Genomic DNA, 20234 nt, shown 5'->3' with positions numbered 1-20234 from the left:
TTTTTTTTGACAAAAGTATTATCTTGCTTTAGCTTTAACAAGTTAGTTAAATGTCCTAGGTACCATCACTCACTCTCACAACCAATGCAGGGATGCTTAACCCTCTTTAATCATCCAGAAATAACCGTTTGTGAAGAAAGGCAAATAGCAAGCACAGCCACGTCGGTTCTGGCCCCACAGCACACACCTGGCTCCTCTCCTTCCTGAATCCTCACGGGGCTGCACCCGAGGACACTTGCCACATACTCTGCTCCCTTCTCCTCCTCCTGGCTGGAGCCTTTTCCTACCCAGATGTAGCCGCTGCTTCTGGGCAGTTTCAGGACAAAAGCATCATTGGAATTCAATGAATTTGCATCAACATCGACCTACAGCATAAAGAAACATAACACAATCACTGAAATTCATTGCTGCTCCTTCCTCAATAAATGTTTCGCAGGTGCTGTGACTGTAACCAACACACATAGCCTCCACTCTGCCCTAGAAAATTAAGCCACGCTGGGCAAGTGCTATGGCATGAGAAAGGATGGAAGACAAGCAATTTGGTCACTGTCACCTTACCATCCAGCCACTCTCAGGCAGCAGCACACTGCAGTGATGAGAAGTGGCTGTTGGTGCTCGCAAGACATGGCACAGGGGTGGTGATACTCGGGGGAGTTGTGCTGGGTCCTCTCCCTACAGGGGTAAAGCCTCCTGGACCACACTCACAGGAACCTCTGACTTCTAGCCCATGTGCCCCCTGATTGGTGCGGAGGGAAGTTAGTAGGACAACAAGACGACAGTGAGTTCAGTGTCCACACTGGTGGGGATTGGGAGGGAGGTCTAGAGCCTTGTAAGCAGAGAGAGAAATAGAAGATACAAAAGAGGAAGAAGGGATATCCTTTTCCATTGGGAAGAGGGCCAAGGGCATGAGAAAATGTGGAGCCAGAGCTTTTACGAATGGGATAAGACCAGGGGAGGAACAGAAAAGAGGAGAATGTGAACACAGGGCTAAGCTAGACAGATGCCACCAGACTGTGACCGGTAGTCTGTGACCCTCCTGCTCTCTGCATGATCACACCTGTCTTCACTGCCAACACTGAATCAGAATCACCCCTGGGGAGAGGACAGCTAGAGGCCTGAGGCCGGACATGTGCGTGAAGGGTGTGAAGGAGGCAGAGGGCTCGCAGATGTGGCCATTGGCCTGCAGCAGCACAAGGTGTGCACCTTGGAGTAGGTAAAGGAGCCCTCGAACAGGATGGGGTTGTCGGAGACCACGGCACTGCACCGATCTCTGAGGAGCCACACTTATCCCTCGCCAATAGCAGGATTTATTAGAGGGAATTCATTCATGGGAGAGTGAGATAAAACAGGTCTAAGAAAATATTATCGGGAGAGAGGTCAGAGGGAAGGTGAGCGAGGCAATGGCAGAAACCGTCAAAAGAGAAAACAGCAAGTGTTACGTCCATGAGCCAACTCCCTGTGATAAACGGAATCATTGTGTACTGCAACCATGGACTAATAAAAATTTTCTCAAAAGAAAAAATTCAAAAGAAAGTATTAGGGGCCAGGGAGATGGCTCAGTGGAATAAGCGCTTCCCTGGCAAGCGCAAGGGCTCGGGTTCAATCCCTGGTTCAACAAGAAAAAAAAAAGAAGAAGAAGAAAGCATTAGCCTTCCAGGAAGGAAAGACAGAGCTGTATAAATCATTAGCCTGCCAGGAGGGGAAGCCAGAGTGCTGTATAAAGTAATCTTCACTAGTACTTGCAGAAGCTGGAAACCTGAGAGATGGCTTCAGAGGTTGCTAGGAAACACGGTGACTGTGCATGTGACAGATAGTGTCTGCTAAAGAACAGCATCTGAGGCAGACAGCAGGAGGGTCACAGACTACCAGTCACAATCTGGTGGCATCTGTCATCTGAAACACCTGTGAGGACCCACAATGGAGTCTTAATTTCATAGCTTTTTTAAAAACATTCATCATAATTGAACAAATAGGAATCTGATTTTCTCTTATGGACAAGTACACTCACCAGCACTAACACCACATACTGAAGGAGGCAGAGGTGAAAGGAACCAAGACAGAGGCGTGGGGTGCTCAGCGCTTAGAGGCCAAGCAGGAGAAGCCAGCAACACAGCGTCCAGCAGAAAGGTGACAAATCTGGAAGAAATCACTCACGGGAGTGTGCTCTGTGCATGCGGAGGGGGAAGGGCGCTCAGCAGTGAGGGTGGGCTGCCAGACCTCAGCAGGAGATGAAGAAAGCCAGGGATCAGAGGGGCAACTGGGTGTGGAGAGGTGGGCTGGCAGGCCAGATAAAAGCCAGGCCACAGAGCCAGGGGAGGGAGCCAGCGACGGGCAGTGAGGGAGCACAGCGTGCTGGTGGAGCTCTGATCTCAAGAAGCGTGGAAAAACGATGACTTTTCAAAGACATCCATGAATTTCAACATGAAAGGCTGAGGATATAGGAATAAATGAGGGATGGAGAAGAGAAAGGAGACTGCTGCCTGCACTCAGGATGAATGCATGGAGATCAATCTAGAACAGTACCCGGGAAAGCAGGAAAGGAAGGAATCCTGGACACAGGTTGACAGTGGGAGGAATTTGGCCTTAGACAGGACCTGTAGTTTTATTCTGTGTGCTAATCATTCACTCAATTATTTATTAACATGTCACTTTATAAAAATATATTATTTACTACTAACTTATAAATGTTTTGATATTAATAAAATACTTGATTCTTTGGCTGGGGAGATGGCTCAGTGGAATCAGCGCTTCCCTGGCAGCGCAAGGGCCTGAGTTCAATCCCCGGTTCTACCAAAAAAAAAAAAAAAAAAAAAACTTGATTCTTTATATGTAAACTGCTAAATATTCATTTTTAATTTTTTTAAATATAAATACAATTTTACATTTCATTCAATGAGACAGGAAAAAGTAGAGACCAATCAGCGGAATTGCAGGAGAGGCGATTACGCTAGCATGCACAAGCCCGCGTGTCTTCACTGCCGACACTGGATCAGAGTCACCCCTGGGGAGAGGACAGCCAGAGGCCTGAGGCCCGACATGTGCATGGAGGGTGTGAAGGAGGCAGAGGGCTCACAGACGTGGCCATGGGCCTGCAGGGCTGCAAGTTATGCCCCTGGGAGGGCGCAAAGAGCCATCAAACAGGAGACAGTTCTCGGAGAGCGAGGTGCTGCACAGATCTCTGAGGAGCCACAGTTATTCCTCACCAATGGCAGGATTTATTAGAGGACTGTGCGAGTGTGAGGTAAACCAGGTCAGAGAAAATATTATCGGGAGAGAGGCCAGAGGGAAGGTGAGCGAGACAATGGCTGAAACCATCAAAACAGAAAAAAGCAGCTCCAGAGATGATGGCACGGAGGGCTGGCAGGGCTGGGAGGGTCAAATAAAAAGCACAGAAGCCAAGAGGCCGGGGTGGGCAAGGACAGTGCCCTGTCCAGCCCCATCCGGGGCCCTGGAAAGTGGGCACTGGGAGAAACAACTTCTGCTGGAGAGGGCCGTCAGGAAGCCACGTCCTCAGAGTCAACGCGCAGCTAGAAGGCAGCGGGAGGACACAGGCTGACCGGGTCTGGAAGGATCTGCGGAATGGCATGTATGGGGGCAAGGGTAGGGACAGAGCTCCTGCCTGGGGATGGGCAGGGCAGGCTGGGGGAGACTTGGGAGATCTGGGCTTCCATGGTGACACTGGCAACAAGATACCTATCAGACATGACTGGATTGGTTCAGGGTCACACTTATATGTGCAGGGACCACCCCTCATCAGTCCCTGAGTGCTCTGTCACCTGCAGATCACCACAGGCCCCTACTCCAGGCTTCTCAAGACAGGGCAAGGGCTGCCTTGTGCCTGGATTGAGAGAATGTTTTCTTAAGGGCACCTTGAATTCACTGGTTTGGGTTCCAAGACAAAAACTGTCAGAAGCTGGTACCAGGCCATGTTTTATTGGCCGGGTGGCAGGGACACTACCTCCACAATTCTGGTGACAGACGCCAGGTTTTTGCGGACTTGAAAGAGGCGCACAGGTGGCGCTGGGGCCTGGCCTCCCTTCTTTGATGTCCCATTCTTGTAGACAATGAGAGGCTTGTCTTTGAACAAACTCAGCAGATGAGCAGGCTCTTTACCTTGGGAGACCCGAACCTGGGAGGAGTGGGGAGAGGAATGAAAGAAGGGTCATACAGCGTGCCAGGAGAGAAGGCTGTGTTTCTAAACATGTTCTTAATTTTCCTTTTTGAAAAAGAGACACACCAAAAGCCAGGAACAGGAGGGAGGATGATTAATAAAAAATATAGGTGAGGGCTGGGGAGATAGCTCAATGGTCTAAGCATCTGCCTGGCAAGTACAAAAACCCAGGTTCAATCCTGGTACTGCATGCTGTTTCAGGAGAGGTGATGCACACCTGCAATCCCAGCATTGGGGAGGCTGGGCCAGGATGATCACTCTGAGTCTGAGCTATGTAGTGGGACCCTGTGCCAAACACATAAATAAAAGACAGATAGATACATAGATATATAGATATGTTCGTATCTATATATATGAAATAATCAACCACATTCACCTAGAAATCTTTCGTCGCTTCAGACGCAGTGTCCCTACAATGCTTTCTGCCTTCAGAAAACATGAAGATCTAAGTTTACTATCTGCATCTCCAGAGGGGAAAGATGAAAAAAAAAAACAAAAGCTGACCTCCACAACTTTTTTTTTTTTTTAATGGAAGGGTCTACAAGGTGTTTAGGGTCTCACTACTAGATCAGACTCATAGTGATCCGCCTGTTTATAGCCTCCCAAGAGCTGGATTACAGGCGCGTGCCACTATGCCTAGTTTCAATTGCCATCTCAGCATGCCCCAGGGGTGGGGCTGGCACAGCAGGCCCAGGAATCGAACCCCTGGCCCCTGTACCTGTTTGCAGGCGCTTTAATCCACTGAGCTATTTCGCTGGCCCTCCCTGCAACTTTTTACACAAAGGACTCTCCTTTCAAGAACACTGATATTTTATAGATATTTATGGATATGCTTGATTCTCAAGTGTTTTAGAGCTGGTAAAGAAGATGTATGTTCAAATGTTTCCAAAATAAGGTGACACAAATTATATTCTCTGTCGCTCTAGGTCCACATGTATGGGATGAAACATTAAAAACTGGCAAAGAAAAAAAAAAAAAAGAATTGCATATACACCTTCCACCTTTTAGGTATAAAATGGTAATCACTAAGCATAGCTATGTTTAATATAAGCAACCTATTTTTATACGACACAAGGCCTTTTCAAGTGAAGAAATCAAAGAAAATCACTGGCAAGTTGCTTGCTTGATTCCCCTGCGAACACGCGGTACCAAAGTCATTTCCCTGTTTCTCACATAAACCTGATGCATGCTTTTACATACAGAGTTCCCACACCAGGCCCGCCCTGCTTCCTGCTTCCGGCGCCTCGCCTCTCCCGGCTGGCCACTTCCGGGGGCTGGTTGTGGGCTCCTGATGCCCTCAGCTAGCGTGGTGGGGAGAAGCATGCTTCAACCAGCAGGCGCTCAAGGAAGTGAGAGACCAAGTGTGAAAACAAGTCCTGGGGGTCTCAGAGCTATGGACCAAGGCAGTAAGGAGTATTCAAGGAACACTGTTTGCTTAGCATTCCACAGCACCTTGAGGAAACTCCAGGTGCCACACGAGGGAGGGCGGTCACTGGTCACGGCCCACGCTTCCTTGTGAAGGGCAGTCAGGGCGCAGTAGGGCCGATTAGGATGCTTTCCATGATGTAATAGCACACAGTTTAGTTTTAAGCAGTATATAAAATACTGCCATCTAGTGACTAAACTAAGAATTACCATTTCATTGTTAAATTAGGATGCAACACTTCACTGAAATTAATGGAGCATATGTCGCATATTCTACTATGAACTGCAGTAAGTAAAGCACAGTGAGTATCTTCAAGTTTTTTAATAATTTGGTAAGGAAAATTTTAAAGACCAACTAATGGCAAAGATGATGTCAGTTCTTAGCTAGAAATATTCTATTAAAGAAATTAATGTATGGGGCTGGGGAGATAACTCAGCAGCCTAAATGCCTTCCTGGCAAGTGCAAAGACCCAGGTTTGATCTCCAGAACTGCATGCTGTGCCAGACCCAGAAGCCGCTGAAACTGGGTGCGGTGGCGCACGCCTGTAATCCCAGCACTGGGGAGGCTGAGACAGGAGGATCACTACGAGTCTGAACTGTGTAGCAAGACCCTGTACCAAATAAATAAAAGGCTTTATAAAAAAGAAATTAATTTAATACTTAAGCAAGAAATAGAGTTGAGTGCATGTAAATAATTGTCTTTTTCATTTATGAATGAATCAGCTAGATAACATTAGAAAGTCAAACGCATTTTTACATTTGGGTCTAACTGGATAATGTATGTATGTACCAAGATGGAGAGAAACCAGGTGGAAAACCAAATTCAGTCCCCACATCTTATATGTTATGCTCTGAACTATCTGACTTACCTTTCTGTTTAATTATTATACTTAAAGAAGCAATTAAACATTCATAAAGATTTGAAAACAAGACTAAACAAAACCCTTGCATGTCACACTGAATCTTAGCTCACTGGACACCAGGCATAGGACACACTCTTGTGGAGGGAAAGGAGCCTCATGCAGCTGTCCCCAAAATGTCACCTCACTGGCCACATGAGCGCTGCTCTCAGTTCAAAGCCCAGAGCCCAGTAGGGAAGGCACATTCCCCTGCAGATATGAGCAGACACTTCCAAAAAACTGGCCAGAGAAAGCATGCGTGCAGACAGGATATGCCTGAGCAGCGCTGTGAGCAACACAAACTAAGGAGACAGAGACAGAGACAGGGACAGGGACAGAGACGGGGATGGGGACAGGGACAGAGACAGAGACTCAGAGATTTCAAAGTAGCTGTAGACACAAGGACCAAGCGAGTGCTACTCCTGGGTTCCTGAGAGGAGGCAGCCACCTCGGAGTGCACTGGAGATAAACGGCCCCTCTGAAGCCTGCATTTCATTTATTGGATAGGGAAGGTGCACAAGCACAGATCAGTGGGTTTCCATGTTCACTAATAGGATCCTGCCACAATAGCAGATGCTCCAGAAGTACAGGCAGAGGACCGTTCAAACTTCAGAAAAGACCAAATGTCAAATCAGGCTTTAAGGAGCCTCACAGGTGAGGCGATCAGGACCCGGCCCTCATATCCCCGGGCACTGGAGGACACTCTTTTTTTTGTTTTTTAATGCATTTGGTTGCTGCAGAGTCTCACTACCCAGCTCAGACTTGTGGTGGTCCTCCTGCTTTCAAGCTGCCCCTAACTGTGGCTGGTTCACCCACCCTGGGAGCAGGGCTGGCTGGCAGGATCGAGCCACGGTCCAGCACTTGCCTAAGCTTGCCTAAGCAGGCGCTTTAGTCCACTGAGCTAGCTCACCAGTGCTGGAGGACACTCTTCCTACTGTCTTTTCTATACATCAATCTCTTTAAGTATGTTCAGCTGTGTATATATGCTGTATACAGGGACATATGTACATGCACACACAGAACTGGTCTCATTTATACTTATTTATATTCATATTTAATCATTATTTTCTATGTAGATTCAGTCATTTTCAATGAATTACTGGGTAACAGAAATACCGAAAGAATACATTCTCCTCCCTCGCTCCAACCTCCCCTTTCCCCGTCTTCTCCCCCTTTGCTTCCTTTCCCCCAGCTCTTCCACCACTCTTTTGCTCTCCCTTGTCTCCCCGATCCTCCTTCTCTTCTCACCTTTTTCCTTTCCCTTCTCCTCCCAATTCTGTCCCTTTCCTCCTCTCCTCTCCCACTACCTTCTCACGTTTAGGCACTGGACTTTGTGTCAGCCAAGATTCTGGCACACAAAAAAGAAAAATAAGGGCTGGCGAGATAGCTCAGCGGACTAAGCGCCCGCTTAGGCAAGTGCAGGGACCAGGGTTAGATGTGCCGCACGGCAGGCTGCTCTGGCCCCGCCCCCGGGCGCCGCTCTGGCCCCGCCCCCAGGCACGCTGAGCCGGCCACGGAGTCCAGGAGTGGTGGCGCATGCCTGTAATCCCAGCATGGGGGAGGCTGCAAACAGGAGGATCACTATGAGTCCGAGCTGTATAGCGAGACCCTGTACCAAAATACATTAAAAAAAAAAAAAAAAAAAAAAAAAAAAAGAAAGAAAAACAGGATCCCTGATCGCCTTGAAGGTTAATTTCTCTCTGACTGTGCAAAATATAACTTACATATTTTTGTTATTTAAGAGTATTTGGAATACCCACCTCTGACAAAACTAAACAAAAAAGGGGGATATATATGAAGGACCATTTTGTATCTGTATATACAAAATAGGATAGATATACAGCTACTTTCTCTTAATTCAATGAGAAGAAAGATTTCTACTAATAGTGTTTGGACAGGATATCATGTTTGTGTCTTATACTATGAATAACTACTATGAAGACAACAACATGCAATGTATTAATTATTGAAACTGTCCTACTCATCAGTTTTGAAACTGTCTCATTGCTATTTCTCAATAAAATTATTTTTTTAAAAAACAAGAGTAAAAAAAAAAATAATAAAAAATAAAAAACAAGAGTATTTGTCAGGCATAGTTGAACCGCACCTGTAACACTGTCACTTAGGAAGCTGAGGCAGTAAGATCACCATGGGTTCAAGGCCAACCTGAACTGTACAGTGACGCCTTATCTCAAAAGACCCACAATAAAAGTGTAAATACAGTATCATTCTATTTATCTATTAAGCAGAATTACTCATCTACACTTGTTCTATACTGTTGCATTTATTTTTATTGCTACCATAAAAAATTATCATGCACAAACTTATATCTTACAGTGCTGAAGGTCAGAAGTCCAAAATAAGTTAGAGGCTAACTTAGTCCCAGGGCTAAAATCTGGGACAGGAATCTTGTCAAACCACCCAGTGAAGAAAGCTACATCAGGCTATCGCAGAGTTATGCTCCTCATTGGAGCAGAGATGAATGTTTTCCTTGCCTTTTCTAGCTTCTAGAGGTTTCCTGCTCTCCTCTACCAGGACCCCTTCCATGCTCAACCCTGGCCCCGCCAGTCTGTCTCCCCCACTCTGTGTCACTCCCATCATGCCAGCCTCTCCGCTTTACTCCTACGGAGCTTGGGGATCACAGTGCACCCCAGGAATCCAGACCATCTCCTTACCTGGAGGTGCGCAGATGGACAGCCATAACCTCATCTCCAACCTTAATGCTCCTCTGCCTTGTGACGATATATTCACAGCTTCTCCATACAGGACGAGCCCAGTTTGGGGACACTGCTGTGTCTACAACTGCTTAATAATAGCAAGAAGTGCCAACATGGGTAGAACTAAGGTTGAACATCCTTGACACATGGTGTGATTCTAAAGGGAAGACTTTTGGGGGCTCCTAAATCAGTTCATAGTTATTTGTTGCTTTTATTTTGCTATTTTTTGCTTCTTGCTTTCCAGGATTGAGAGAATGGGTACAATGCAAGACCAGGAATATTTGAATTTCAAAAAAAAAAAAAAAAGAAAAAGAAGTTAAATTAAAGAAAATGTCAACTGCCCATCCTATCATGGGAGAGAAGCTCTAGACAGTGACTAAATAGCAGTGCTTGGACTTGTGTGAGTCTAGGGATTAAAGGTGTCACAACCTGCACGGCCTCCCCGCCAAGGGACCGATCCAACTGGACAGTCAGGAATGCAGACGTGGTCAGCTCATCTCGTGTGGCGTTCGCTCCTTGCCTGGAGGAATGAATGTAAAATACATTAACTTGTGTTTAAGTTTTAAGACTTTCTTGGGCCAGACAAATAGCTCAGCAGATTAAAGTGCCTGCAAGCAGGTACAGGGTCCGCGGCTCAATCCCTGGGCCTGCCATGCCAGCCCTGCCCAATTGAGAGGACAACTGAGACTGGGCATGGTGGCATGCACCTGTAATCCCAGCTCTTGGGAGGCTGTAAACAGGTGGATCACTATGAGTCTGATCTAGTAGTGAGACCCTGAACACCCAATAGATTCTTCCCCAAAATACAAAAAAAAAGACTTTCTCATGCAGGCACTTCAAGAAAAGACTTAAGTTACTTGGAAAGATTAAGAAGAAACTTACCATTTTAATATTATGTAGTGATCTGTCAAAACTCTAGTTGGTTTCAAAATACCAACAGCGAGCCCTGAATCGTCCTGTGTGTTTTCCAGAACTGGACATGGTAGCCATTTTTATCTCCATTTTAACAAAACTGGGCCTCAGCCGCTTACATGACCTAGCCACATAACCACGTCTGCCCGACTCCAAGCTGGAGCTGCCCATCGCCACAGTGAGAACAATCCATCTGAGTGTGAGAACATAAGGCACCCTGTGGGGCTGTTACTAGAGCCATCTCATCTTGCTGCGAGTAGTAAATGAGCACAGAACCACGTGTCTGGAACCCAGAAAGATCAAAACAGTGATTCCAGAACTAAGCACCAGAGAAGCTCCCTCTTGCCTTATTGACAATTCTATGGAGACTAATTAATGAGGGCTAAACTGACAAGATCCAGAAAAGGATCAATAAATCAATTTGTCCAGCTCATTTGTAGCTCATCTTTGTTTTTGTTTTTGTTTTTTTTTAACCTTTTATTTATTGTACTTGTTTGATCAGGGTCTCGCTACACAGCTTGGACTCATAGTGATCCTCCTGTTTCAGCTTCCCCAGTGCTGGGATTACAGGTGTGCGCGACCAAACCCAGTTTCCATGGCCAGCACAGCGCGCCTGGGGTTCTGGGGCCAACATGGTATGAGGTACCAGGGACTGAATCCGGGTCCTTGCACCTGCCAGGCAGGTGCTTAGACTGCTGAGCTGTCTGTCCAGTCCTGCAGCTCCTCTTCACAGGGTGGCTTGTGGTTAAGTCTTTGCCTCACCTTCAGCCTTTGGGAGACCTGCTTATTTGGTGAGTTTGTGAGAAGAAAAAAACAATAATAAAACTAACTTTCCCTTAAATAACCTAAGCATTTGTTGGGCGTTGCTTATAGCTACCTTGCTCCTCTCTGACTACAAGTTAGTAACAAGAACATTAACATCTCCACTAACAATCATGACATAATACAGTCACTCTTGACTTCTGAATTTGAATCCTGAGTTTAGAAAAAGCAATCCACTTTGACATGATTTCTTCTTTGCAGATCTGTGGAGCTTTTTGTTCATTCAAAGTAAATTTTGGGTTAAAAGGGAATGAACTGCCATGTGTAGAGATTTATCATTGTCATTTTTCAATGTTTGTTCCTTTTTGATTACCTAATATTTCAGGGAAAATAACACCGAGGAAATTGTTTTTACGCTATCATTTCAGAACTGAAAAAGACACTTTTGTGAATTCAGGACTTGATTTATTTCTAGACTTTCATCTTTAACTCTGCATGTATTTCATTCTGATATTAAAATTAGCACATAAGCAGGAAAGTTGTTTAATTTGAAGGTCAGTCTTCAAGAGAACTACTTATTTTCTAAATGTCTCTTTACTATCTTTATGAAAGTTTCTGAAATTTCACAAACCATTCAAAATTAGTAAATGTATACATTTATATTTGTGATTTGTGATTTTAAATGGCAGAGACCTAAGACTCTCTGGTATCCTCTGACTCCCAACACTTCAATTGGAAAGAAAACTAAACGACTCCCCTTCCAGTGCCATCGCAAAGACAGGACCTATTGGTGCCTTCTCCTTGTCTTCTCTTCTCTTTGCAACATGGACCAAACCTGTTCTCCTGAGTTCCTTTCATGTACTCTACTTTCTCATATTCAGACAAAAAACCTAGGGATCACCCTTAACTTAGGGATCACCCTTAACTTCGCCTTTTTCTCCACTCCTCATGACCAGTCTCTCTGACGCAAGCTCTTAGCAGTCTGCACATCTGCCCCTTGCTGTCCCTCCCTGCTGTCATTACTGTACAGTGAAGTTGGGACCTAATGTCATTCAGTTGGATTCCTGCAACAAATTCCAAGGACCTCCTGCTTCTAATCTTGCCAGCCAATCCATCCTACCATGCCAGAAACAATTCCTCTGAAAGGAAAACTGATTATGTCACTCCTCTGTTCAAATTCATAGTGGCCCCAGTACCCTGAAAATAAACTTCATCCTTCCCAGCATGACTTAGTAAGCCATTCACAATTTGGCAGCATCTGATTTCCCTGGTTTTACTTTTTGCTGTGACCATATTTCCTTGCTTGTAGAGCGGAGCACACCTCTACCTCGGAGCACGTCCCTCTTTGCTGGGCTGACTACAGTAGCTCCTTTTCCACCCCGACTCAGGGCCACTTCCTGAAGCCTTCACTGATAGCCCTGGAGCACGCCAGGGCATCCATGGCTCCCACAGATCCCTCTCGTGCTTGTGTTCCAGAACGCTCTCATGACCCCCTTGCCTAGTTCTCTTTGGTGTGATCGGAGTGCTCTGAGCAACTGTGGTAAGAGCAGAGTAGACGGCTAAAAGCAATACCCAATAAATGCTTGGGTCACTTAAGGGAACTTTAGTTCTATTTTTGCTTTTTTCTCCTCACAAGCTCACCAAATAAGCAGGTCTCCCGAAGGTTAAGGGCGATGCAATTATATTTTTTATACTCAAATCAGAATTTAAGAGAAAGACCATGAAACAAAGTGAATGAAAAGTTGAGTGGGAATAACTAATTCATCTCTATAAATGCTGTGCTCTGCACAAACACTTTCTCATTAAAATTTTGGAAAATATAACAAAAGTGAGAGACCTACAGATTCATGTCTGAAATGTGGCTTCACCGGATACAACAGTTGTGATTTTGCCTGCAGTTACTTAGCCTCTGAGCCTCCCCACCATTTTTTATGTAAGAGAAAAAAATATATCCAATAACTAGCACTTTGCTGGCACAAACATGCTGCTTAAAACAAAAAATGGTTCCTAGACATCCTGACTGTAGGATGAAATAACCAAATGCTTTCATCCTGGACAGAATACAGGGAGGCGGTGGGGTCAGAAATGTGTCTAGGTAAGGGTTCTCATTTAGAGGAGTAGGCATGAGAATGCCAGGAATCCCATCACCACAGCCTGACTTATTTAGCATGGGGTAAGGGCATGGAGCTTGTGCGAACTGTCCGGGTTCTTCCCATGGTGTTTGAAAGCAATGCCCCAGGTGGTACCTGTGGATCATTATGACATCAAGGAGTTGCAGAATGCTCTTGCTGTGCTGTACCATCTTCCTTAGTGAGGCAAAGGTAGGGCTTGAAAGCCTACAATGTTCACAGGCTCCACCAGTGCCTCTGGTTGCACACCACCCTGAGTATCACTGAATATCCCCTCTCCTGCACTCAGCTGAACTTGAGGTACTGGGCAACACAAGCAGTACGACGGGGGACAGATGTGACTGTTCTGTAGTGTGAAATTCACAGAAAAGAAATGTCACCACATCAGCAGAGTCCTAGTGTCTCTTCCATGTTGTTACTGTCTCATAGGCAAAAATGAAGGTAGGCTCTAGCCCAACCTTGTATTTTCCACCCACACTTTCCCAGTTTAAGATCTTTTCTGAGTCTTATTTCCTGCTTTTCAATCTTCTCAGAAATATTCAATTTCACTTGACTTCACTTAGTACAGAGAATTTCACATCACTGCATGCTTTGTTTTACAGTCCCTGTGTCTGAAGTCGCCCAGCAGTGGGTGGGGAAGGCGTTTCAGTTACCACATTGGTCCTTCATCTCGAGCAGGGCCTCTGACCAGGAGCACCTCGCCTTCAGTTAACCACAGTCATCATGGAACTTCGTAGCTGGAGACACACTGGCAGATTTTCTCCATCTTTGTCCCCATCAATTTCATGGGGACAAAGACTAAAGATCCATTAATTTGAGGTCCCCAGTGTATGATTTCATGTGCACTGGAATCATAAACTATATTCCCTACAGGGTTTGCCTCCTTGTAACTTCATAACTTCTATCTGGGTGAACTTTGTGCATTTTAGCAATAAGAAAGTGTCCTGGGCCAGCCAGATAGCTCAGCAGATTAAAGTGCCCACTTAGGCAAACACAGGGACTGGGGTTCCATCCCTGGCATGCCTTGCTAGCTCTGCCCCCAGGGTGTGCTGAGACAGCAATTGAGACTGGGCATGGTGGTGTACACCTGTAATCCCAGAGCTTGGGAGGCTGAAAACAGGAGAAACACTATGAGTCTGATCTGTGTAGTGAGACCCTATACACCCTGTACTAAATACATAAGAAAAAAAAAAAAAAAAAGAAAGACAGTGTTCCGTGCTGGGCACTGGAGTGTTTGCCTGCACATGAGTGTTGTATGTTATGGGTCGGTGCCGAAAGAAACAACAAGAAGACCTGATGAATGTAGCTTTAGAGGTCTCACTGAGATTAGTCTCTAAGTGAGCCCAGAGCCTCAGAAACATCTCACACTTATTGAGGGCTAAAGGCAGGCTAAGGAATGTGTATAATTACTTAAATGAATATAAACTATTATCTCTGTTGCCTTTCACCATTTTTTTAACACTAGGTCCACACAATTGCTAGCCGATAACATCCCAAGCAAGGGATCAAAGAACAGGGTGCCTGAAAGAGAAGCTGTTATCTGCAGCCTTGATCCAGCTTGCCAGGATTTACAAGTGAGAAACAGCAGCTCTCCCTGGGTCCTGTCGATTGCTCCCTGCTATCTTGGGACATTAGGCTTTTGTCTCAAATCTATATTTCTATACATGAGATAAAATATTAAACCACACATCCAATAAGAGAACATTGCTATTTGGGACATTAAAGCCTGCTAGAGCTTGACTTGTGCCTTGGTGTCCCCACAGAGCCTGTAGTCATAGATGGGGCTTTTTTAGAGGTGGCTGGACCTAGAGCGTGATGCTGGGATGATTCCTGGTGCAACGCGAGCCTCAAGGGCGCCAGGGTAAAGGGTGTGCTTGCTGCCCGCCCTGAGCATCCTGGGTAAGAAGTCAGGGTTAGCACGAGCTGTGGTTTTCCCTTATTGCTCTTGCCGTCTTCTGTCCGCCATGCACTGTTCTCTTCTGCCAGGCCTCCTGCCTTGCATGAGGCTGATCATGGATTGAAACCTCTACAAACTATGAACCAAAAATCCTGACCCCCTTCAACTTTGGGTGTCAGGCATTTGGTCTCAGCAGCAAGAGACAAGTAAGACAAAATCTTTTTCCCAGAACAGAGAGGATTATTTTTATCTAACTACTCTTACCGGTGGACAGAAGCCATGAAGCAGTCGAAATCATGTTCAAAAGAAAACACTGTGTGCACGCCACACAAGCCTCACTGGGGCATCTACAGGTCATTCTACCCCACGCTGCAGAGAGCTTCACATTCAGCCATCATCTGGCCCCCGCGGAAACTGAGCTCTTGGGGAAGGTGTGGACTTACCATGTGTAGATGATCTTTCCTCGGGGATAAGTGTAAAGGATAATGTAGCAGTCGCCCCCGTAGAACTCTCCATAGGAGTTTGGGTCAATCTCAGTTCTACCATTGCTCTCTACACGCCAAATCTGAAGAGAAAAAAAAAAAAAAGATATGCAATATCAAACATTTTTAATCTAATATTTCTCAAACACTTTAAATATTTTTATTGTACATCTATTTTGTTAATGTATTTAGTGCAGGGTCTAGAGGGTCTCATTACAGATTGGACTTGTAGTGATCCTGTTTTCAGCCTCCCAAGCGCTGGAATTACAGACATGCACCACCATGCCCAATCTCAGTCACGTTCTCATTGTGCCCCCCAGGGGTGGGGCGGCACAGCATTTACATCTATTAAATAATCTTTAAATTATTTTCTAACCAGTTTATAAATCAAGCAAAAGACCAGATATGATGGCACACACCTGTAATCCCAGTACCACCCTGAGAAATTCAGCAACTTAGAGAACCACTATCTCAAAATAAAAGACAAAAACTGTAAAAGGGGAAGGGTTGGGGAAATAGCTCAGTGGCCTAAATGCCTGCTTGGCAAGTGCAAGGTCCCAAATTCAATCTCTGATACCCCATGCCATGCTGACACCATGCCAGCCCCAAAACTGGGTGTGGTGGTACACACCTATAATCCCAGCACTGGGAAGGCTGACACAGGAGGATCACTACATGTCCAAACTACATAGCAAGACCCTGTATCACAAAAGGAAAAAAGGGGGGGGGGGAGCACATGGGACAAAGTTCAGTTCTGGGTTTACTCCCCAATACTTTAAAAAAAAAAAAAAAAAAAAAAAAAGTCAAGCAAAGGGAAGTAAATTGACCAAATTGGTAATTTGTTGGTTTTTTTCATTACTTCCACTTCATTTGCTTCCTTTACAATATTTAGCTCAGTTCTGACCCTATTAATTAATAAATCTGTTATTTAATCAGTTAGTGAAAATAACATGACACTCTAGTGCAATAACAAGCTACATTATTCATCTCAGAAATGTACCCGCTTTTAACTTTATAATAAATATTTTTCATCAATTGTGAAACAACCTTTTTCTTCTTCCTTTTGAAGACATGAGACTATTACTTTCTGCAGCACAAGTTGGTAGACCATGACCAAGTGGTGACCTTGCTTCAGTGGACCATGCCCGCTATGGGACTCATTCTGAAAACTAAATCCCAATGGGACTGGGAGGTGGGACTTTGGAGGAATGACCGGGCTATGGAGGTGGGTCTGTTGGGAGGTGAGGCTGAGGGGGAAAAAGGGCAAATGCGACAGTTAAATTTTATTATAGTAAAAGACACATTCTCAAGAATATGAGCTAAGTGTGTTCACACCAGGGGTCAGGGCATTTTGAAGGAGCTTAATGTCTTTTACTGTACTGAATTTTTAAATTTAAATATCACCGTAAGTGATACCTTGGTTCATGAACTTACTTAGTTTACACTTTGGGGAACACGGCTGCATTTGTGTGCATGTGGGGAAGATGGGCATGATTGTGTTTATCCCCCAAAGCAGAGCTTGTGAACTGAAGCAAAATTCTGCTGAACACTTATGAAAGTGTTCATGACCTGAGCTATGACTAATTTCATGATTATCCCATGTGAAAAAGATTTGAGTGGAATCATCAGCAAACTTAATGTGACAGCTCTAAACGATCTGGTTTTTGTTTGTTTGTTTGTTTTGGGGTTTTTTTTGGGTTTTTGTTTTTTTTGTTTTGTTTTGTTTTGTTTTTGGCAGAACTGTGGATTGAACTCAGGCCCTTGCACTTGCCAGGGAAGCGCTTATTCCACTGAGCCATCTTCCCAGCCCCAACAATCTGGTTTTAATACACTCAGTTTGCCTTCCTGACTCCCTCCAATGTGTGGGGGAAGGAAAACCAGTGGCCCTTAGCTCCCTCAGGGCAATGCCTTCACTGGACAACCCTCACCACAGGCTCTCTGCCGGAAGAGGGTTCTGGACCAGGAGCAAGATGGCTCCTTCCCACAACAGGCCTCCTAAAGTGGTAGTTAGGCAGCCCTGAACAAACCCCCTGTCTTCTCGGCCTCTCAACCTACAAATTTGTGAAGTGAGCAGTGAAAATCAGACCAAAAGCATCTCTTTCAGCCTTAGCTTCTACAACTGGCACACAGTCCTAGGCCATCTTTATTACCATCTTTATTACTACATAAAATTTACATTTCAAAACTTCTGCAGTTTCCTGAAATTATATTACCAAACAGCATGGCATAAAAAGGCTTGATCAAAACAAACAAAAGCAGGTGCATGCACATAAATACCTCCACTTTGCCGGAGCCATCATCCACCATGTTGTGCTGGGCTGCCATCTGCGGAGAACTGTGTAACTTTGAAGCATCGAATGGAATTTGTTTTATTTGAGCCACTTTCTCTGTGACATAAACCTTCCCAAAGCCATCACTCTGATCTTTATCTTTCCAGTCCTTAAAAAACTGTTTGAAGATTGGTGTCTCACCTCCTTCGGGAAGAACCTGAATCTGAAATTTAAAACAATAATAACAAGAAAATAAGGAATTGAAGAGAAAATATTCTCATAATGGAGAATGAATTAAAGAAATGAAATACTGTGCTGGCTTCTGTGATTACAGATGTACAATTAGAACCCTATGAAGCTAAAATAGCCCAACACTGCTTTTCCTCAAAACCAACGTCACTAACTGCCACCAGATGTGAATGCTTGAAATAAGAAGAAACTTCTTCCACATGTGTCTTCCCGTTCATAAGAGATTTGTGACCTGGAAGAAATTATCTCACAGTGAGTCGTGACACAAGGATGGAAGGCAGAGATAAGGCGGAGAAGTTCAGACAGGAAAAAGAGGAGCTGACCAATGTCAAGATGATCTCTGGGAAGACAAGTACTATCTTGGTGCCAGCCCAAGGCCTTACTAAGAGGATGAGCGCTCCTGCTTTGATCAACCGCGGGTGATTATCAAGAGTTAAAGCCTGTGGAGGAAGTGAGCGGGCTCTTTCTTATCATGTAGCCCTAATGAATCTGACCTCAAGTTCCTGCAAAACCTCCCCACCTCCGCCCGCCTGCAAGGCACTAGGGTCCTGCCCAACACGAGGTTGCATGCGCTCACGGGGAGCTGACTACACACACACACACACACACACACACACACACACACACACACGCACGCACGCTTTTCACTGGGAAGAAAGCTCTTTCCTGAGTTTTAGAGGGGTGTCATCATCGCCATTTTTTCACTTTTTTTTCCCTAGCCAATTCATTTTCCCACATACTTGAGTATTGGTGGCATAATTCATTTGCTGTAGAAATTCTTCAGCTGTCTTCATTGCAGCCCTCCTCTCCTCAGGATTAGCATCTTTACCTAATGTAAAAAACGAAAGGAAAGACAGACAAGATGTCAGACAGAGAAGTTTTGTTTTGTTTTAAGTATTAGGAATCAAACTTGCAACCTCATACTTGCCAGGCAGGCACTGTGCCACTGAGCTATACCCCCAGCCCAGAAAGAATTTATATGATTAAGAAATACTTGCATACTAAAAATAAACTTGATTTAAATAAAGCAATGTGAAAATGGAAAGTATTTCCTAGAATATTAAAAATATTTCATCATAGTAATAAACAGTAATGATAAGATGCTTTTTCTGTTGCCCAAATGTTTTCTTTCATTGCTTTACTCCCAGCTAAATGGCATTAGTAGGGCGAATATGGCTGCCCTTCAGGGGCGATGTTTACAGATCATATTTCCAAAGAGATTTTTTAAACATGTACTTTTATCCTCCCAAGGAATTTTACCTTTCCAAACAAAAATTTTTTTTGCAGCACCATGATCCAAAATAAAGCATTCTTCAGAAAGCAGCACTGCCATGGAGAAGGGGTTTTCTTCAGCCACCAGAGTCACCTGCATGGAGCCACTTGCATCTGAAACCTAACAGAAAGCTGTGAGCACCACGGACTCACTGGGCAGGACGCGAGCCTTCTAACATTAACCACCGTGATGGCCACGCAGGTCTCTAAACCAAACCAAACTGACCCGCACCCAGGAAGAGCATGAACTGTACGTCACGCACACAGTAATGCCACAGCTCACGAGCGCTTCTGTTTCCAATCTGCCTGGCAAACAGAAGTGTGGGCACAATTTTGCTACTGATCACAAACTCCCCATCGGCTGACAAGACCACGGCCATCTTCCCTGCAGAAACAATAATGTGGCTGTCTTTGCAAACATTGTGAAATGAATTGTCTGTGAACTGAGGGAGCACTGCATTATATGTCAAGAAAGCGTCTTTAGGAGTAAAAGAGGTACTAAGGAAAAGGTTTACTACTGAGATGAGAACATTGGAAAACAATGACAATAAAAACAACAGCAAAGATTTACTGCTCAGATGCAGTAAGCACCATGTGGTCCCTTTTAAACTCTAGACCAATCTTTTCAAGTAAATAATGGTCTTCCACCCACTGGACACATGGAAAGCTGAAGTTTACAGAACAGTCATTAGGGGCAAAGAGAGGCTACTAACTGAGAGCACCATGCATGCAAGGGCACTGGTCTTGTCTGGGCTATGCTAACAGATTTTTCTCAGTGCAGGTCCTGTAACTTTGTGGTAATCAGCATCAATGAATTTCTTCTTTCATATTTGGAAGCAGGACTTTTTAAATCCGCTAGTGGCCTTTCAAGGTTGTAGGTGGGGGCTGGTGAGATGGCTCAGTGGTCTAAAGCACCTACTTAGAACAAGCTTAGCAAAGCATAGGGACCACAATTCAATCCCCCAGCACCACATGCCAGCCAGCTCTGCCCCCTGGTGGGCTGAGCTGGCCACACACACACACACACACACACACACACACAAATAAAT

At 44.9% G+C, this 20234-nt stretch overlaps 1 protein-coding gene across 1 annotated transcript in view; it reads right to left on the bottom strand.

Annotated features, from left to right (window-relative positions):
• The window catches only part of Scin (scinderin), an 86220-nt gene that overhangs the window by 9798 nt on the left and 56188 nt on the right, over nt 1–20234 (bottom strand). Inside the window, exons 6-12 of the mRNA XM_004626422.2 lie at nt 19174–19306; nt 18654–18742; nt 17672–17887; nt 15356–15477; nt 9642–9732; nt 3959–4129; nt 188–365 (exon numbers count right to left, since the gene is read on the bottom strand). Of these exons, the coding sequence (XP_004626479.1) occupies nt 188–365; nt 3959–4129; nt 9642–9732; nt 15356–15477; nt 17672–17887; nt 18654–18742; nt 19174–19306 (1000 nt within the window). The remainder of the gene's footprint in view (nt 1–187; nt 366–3958; nt 4130–9641; nt 9733–15355; nt 15478–17671; nt 17888–18653; nt 18743–19173; nt 19307–20234) is intronic.

This window comes from Octodon degus, unplaced genomic scaffold (assembly GCF_000260255.1).
Source record: "Octodon degus isolate 3935 unplaced genomic scaffold, OctDeg1.0 scaffold00015, whole genome shotgun sequence".
NCBI classification, from domain to species: domain Eukaryota; kingdom Metazoa; phylum Chordata; class Mammalia; order Rodentia; family Octodontidae; genus Octodon; species Octodon degus.
The sequence above is the reverse complement of the archived record's forward strand: the minus strand, read 5'-3'. Positions and strand labels throughout refer to the sequence as shown.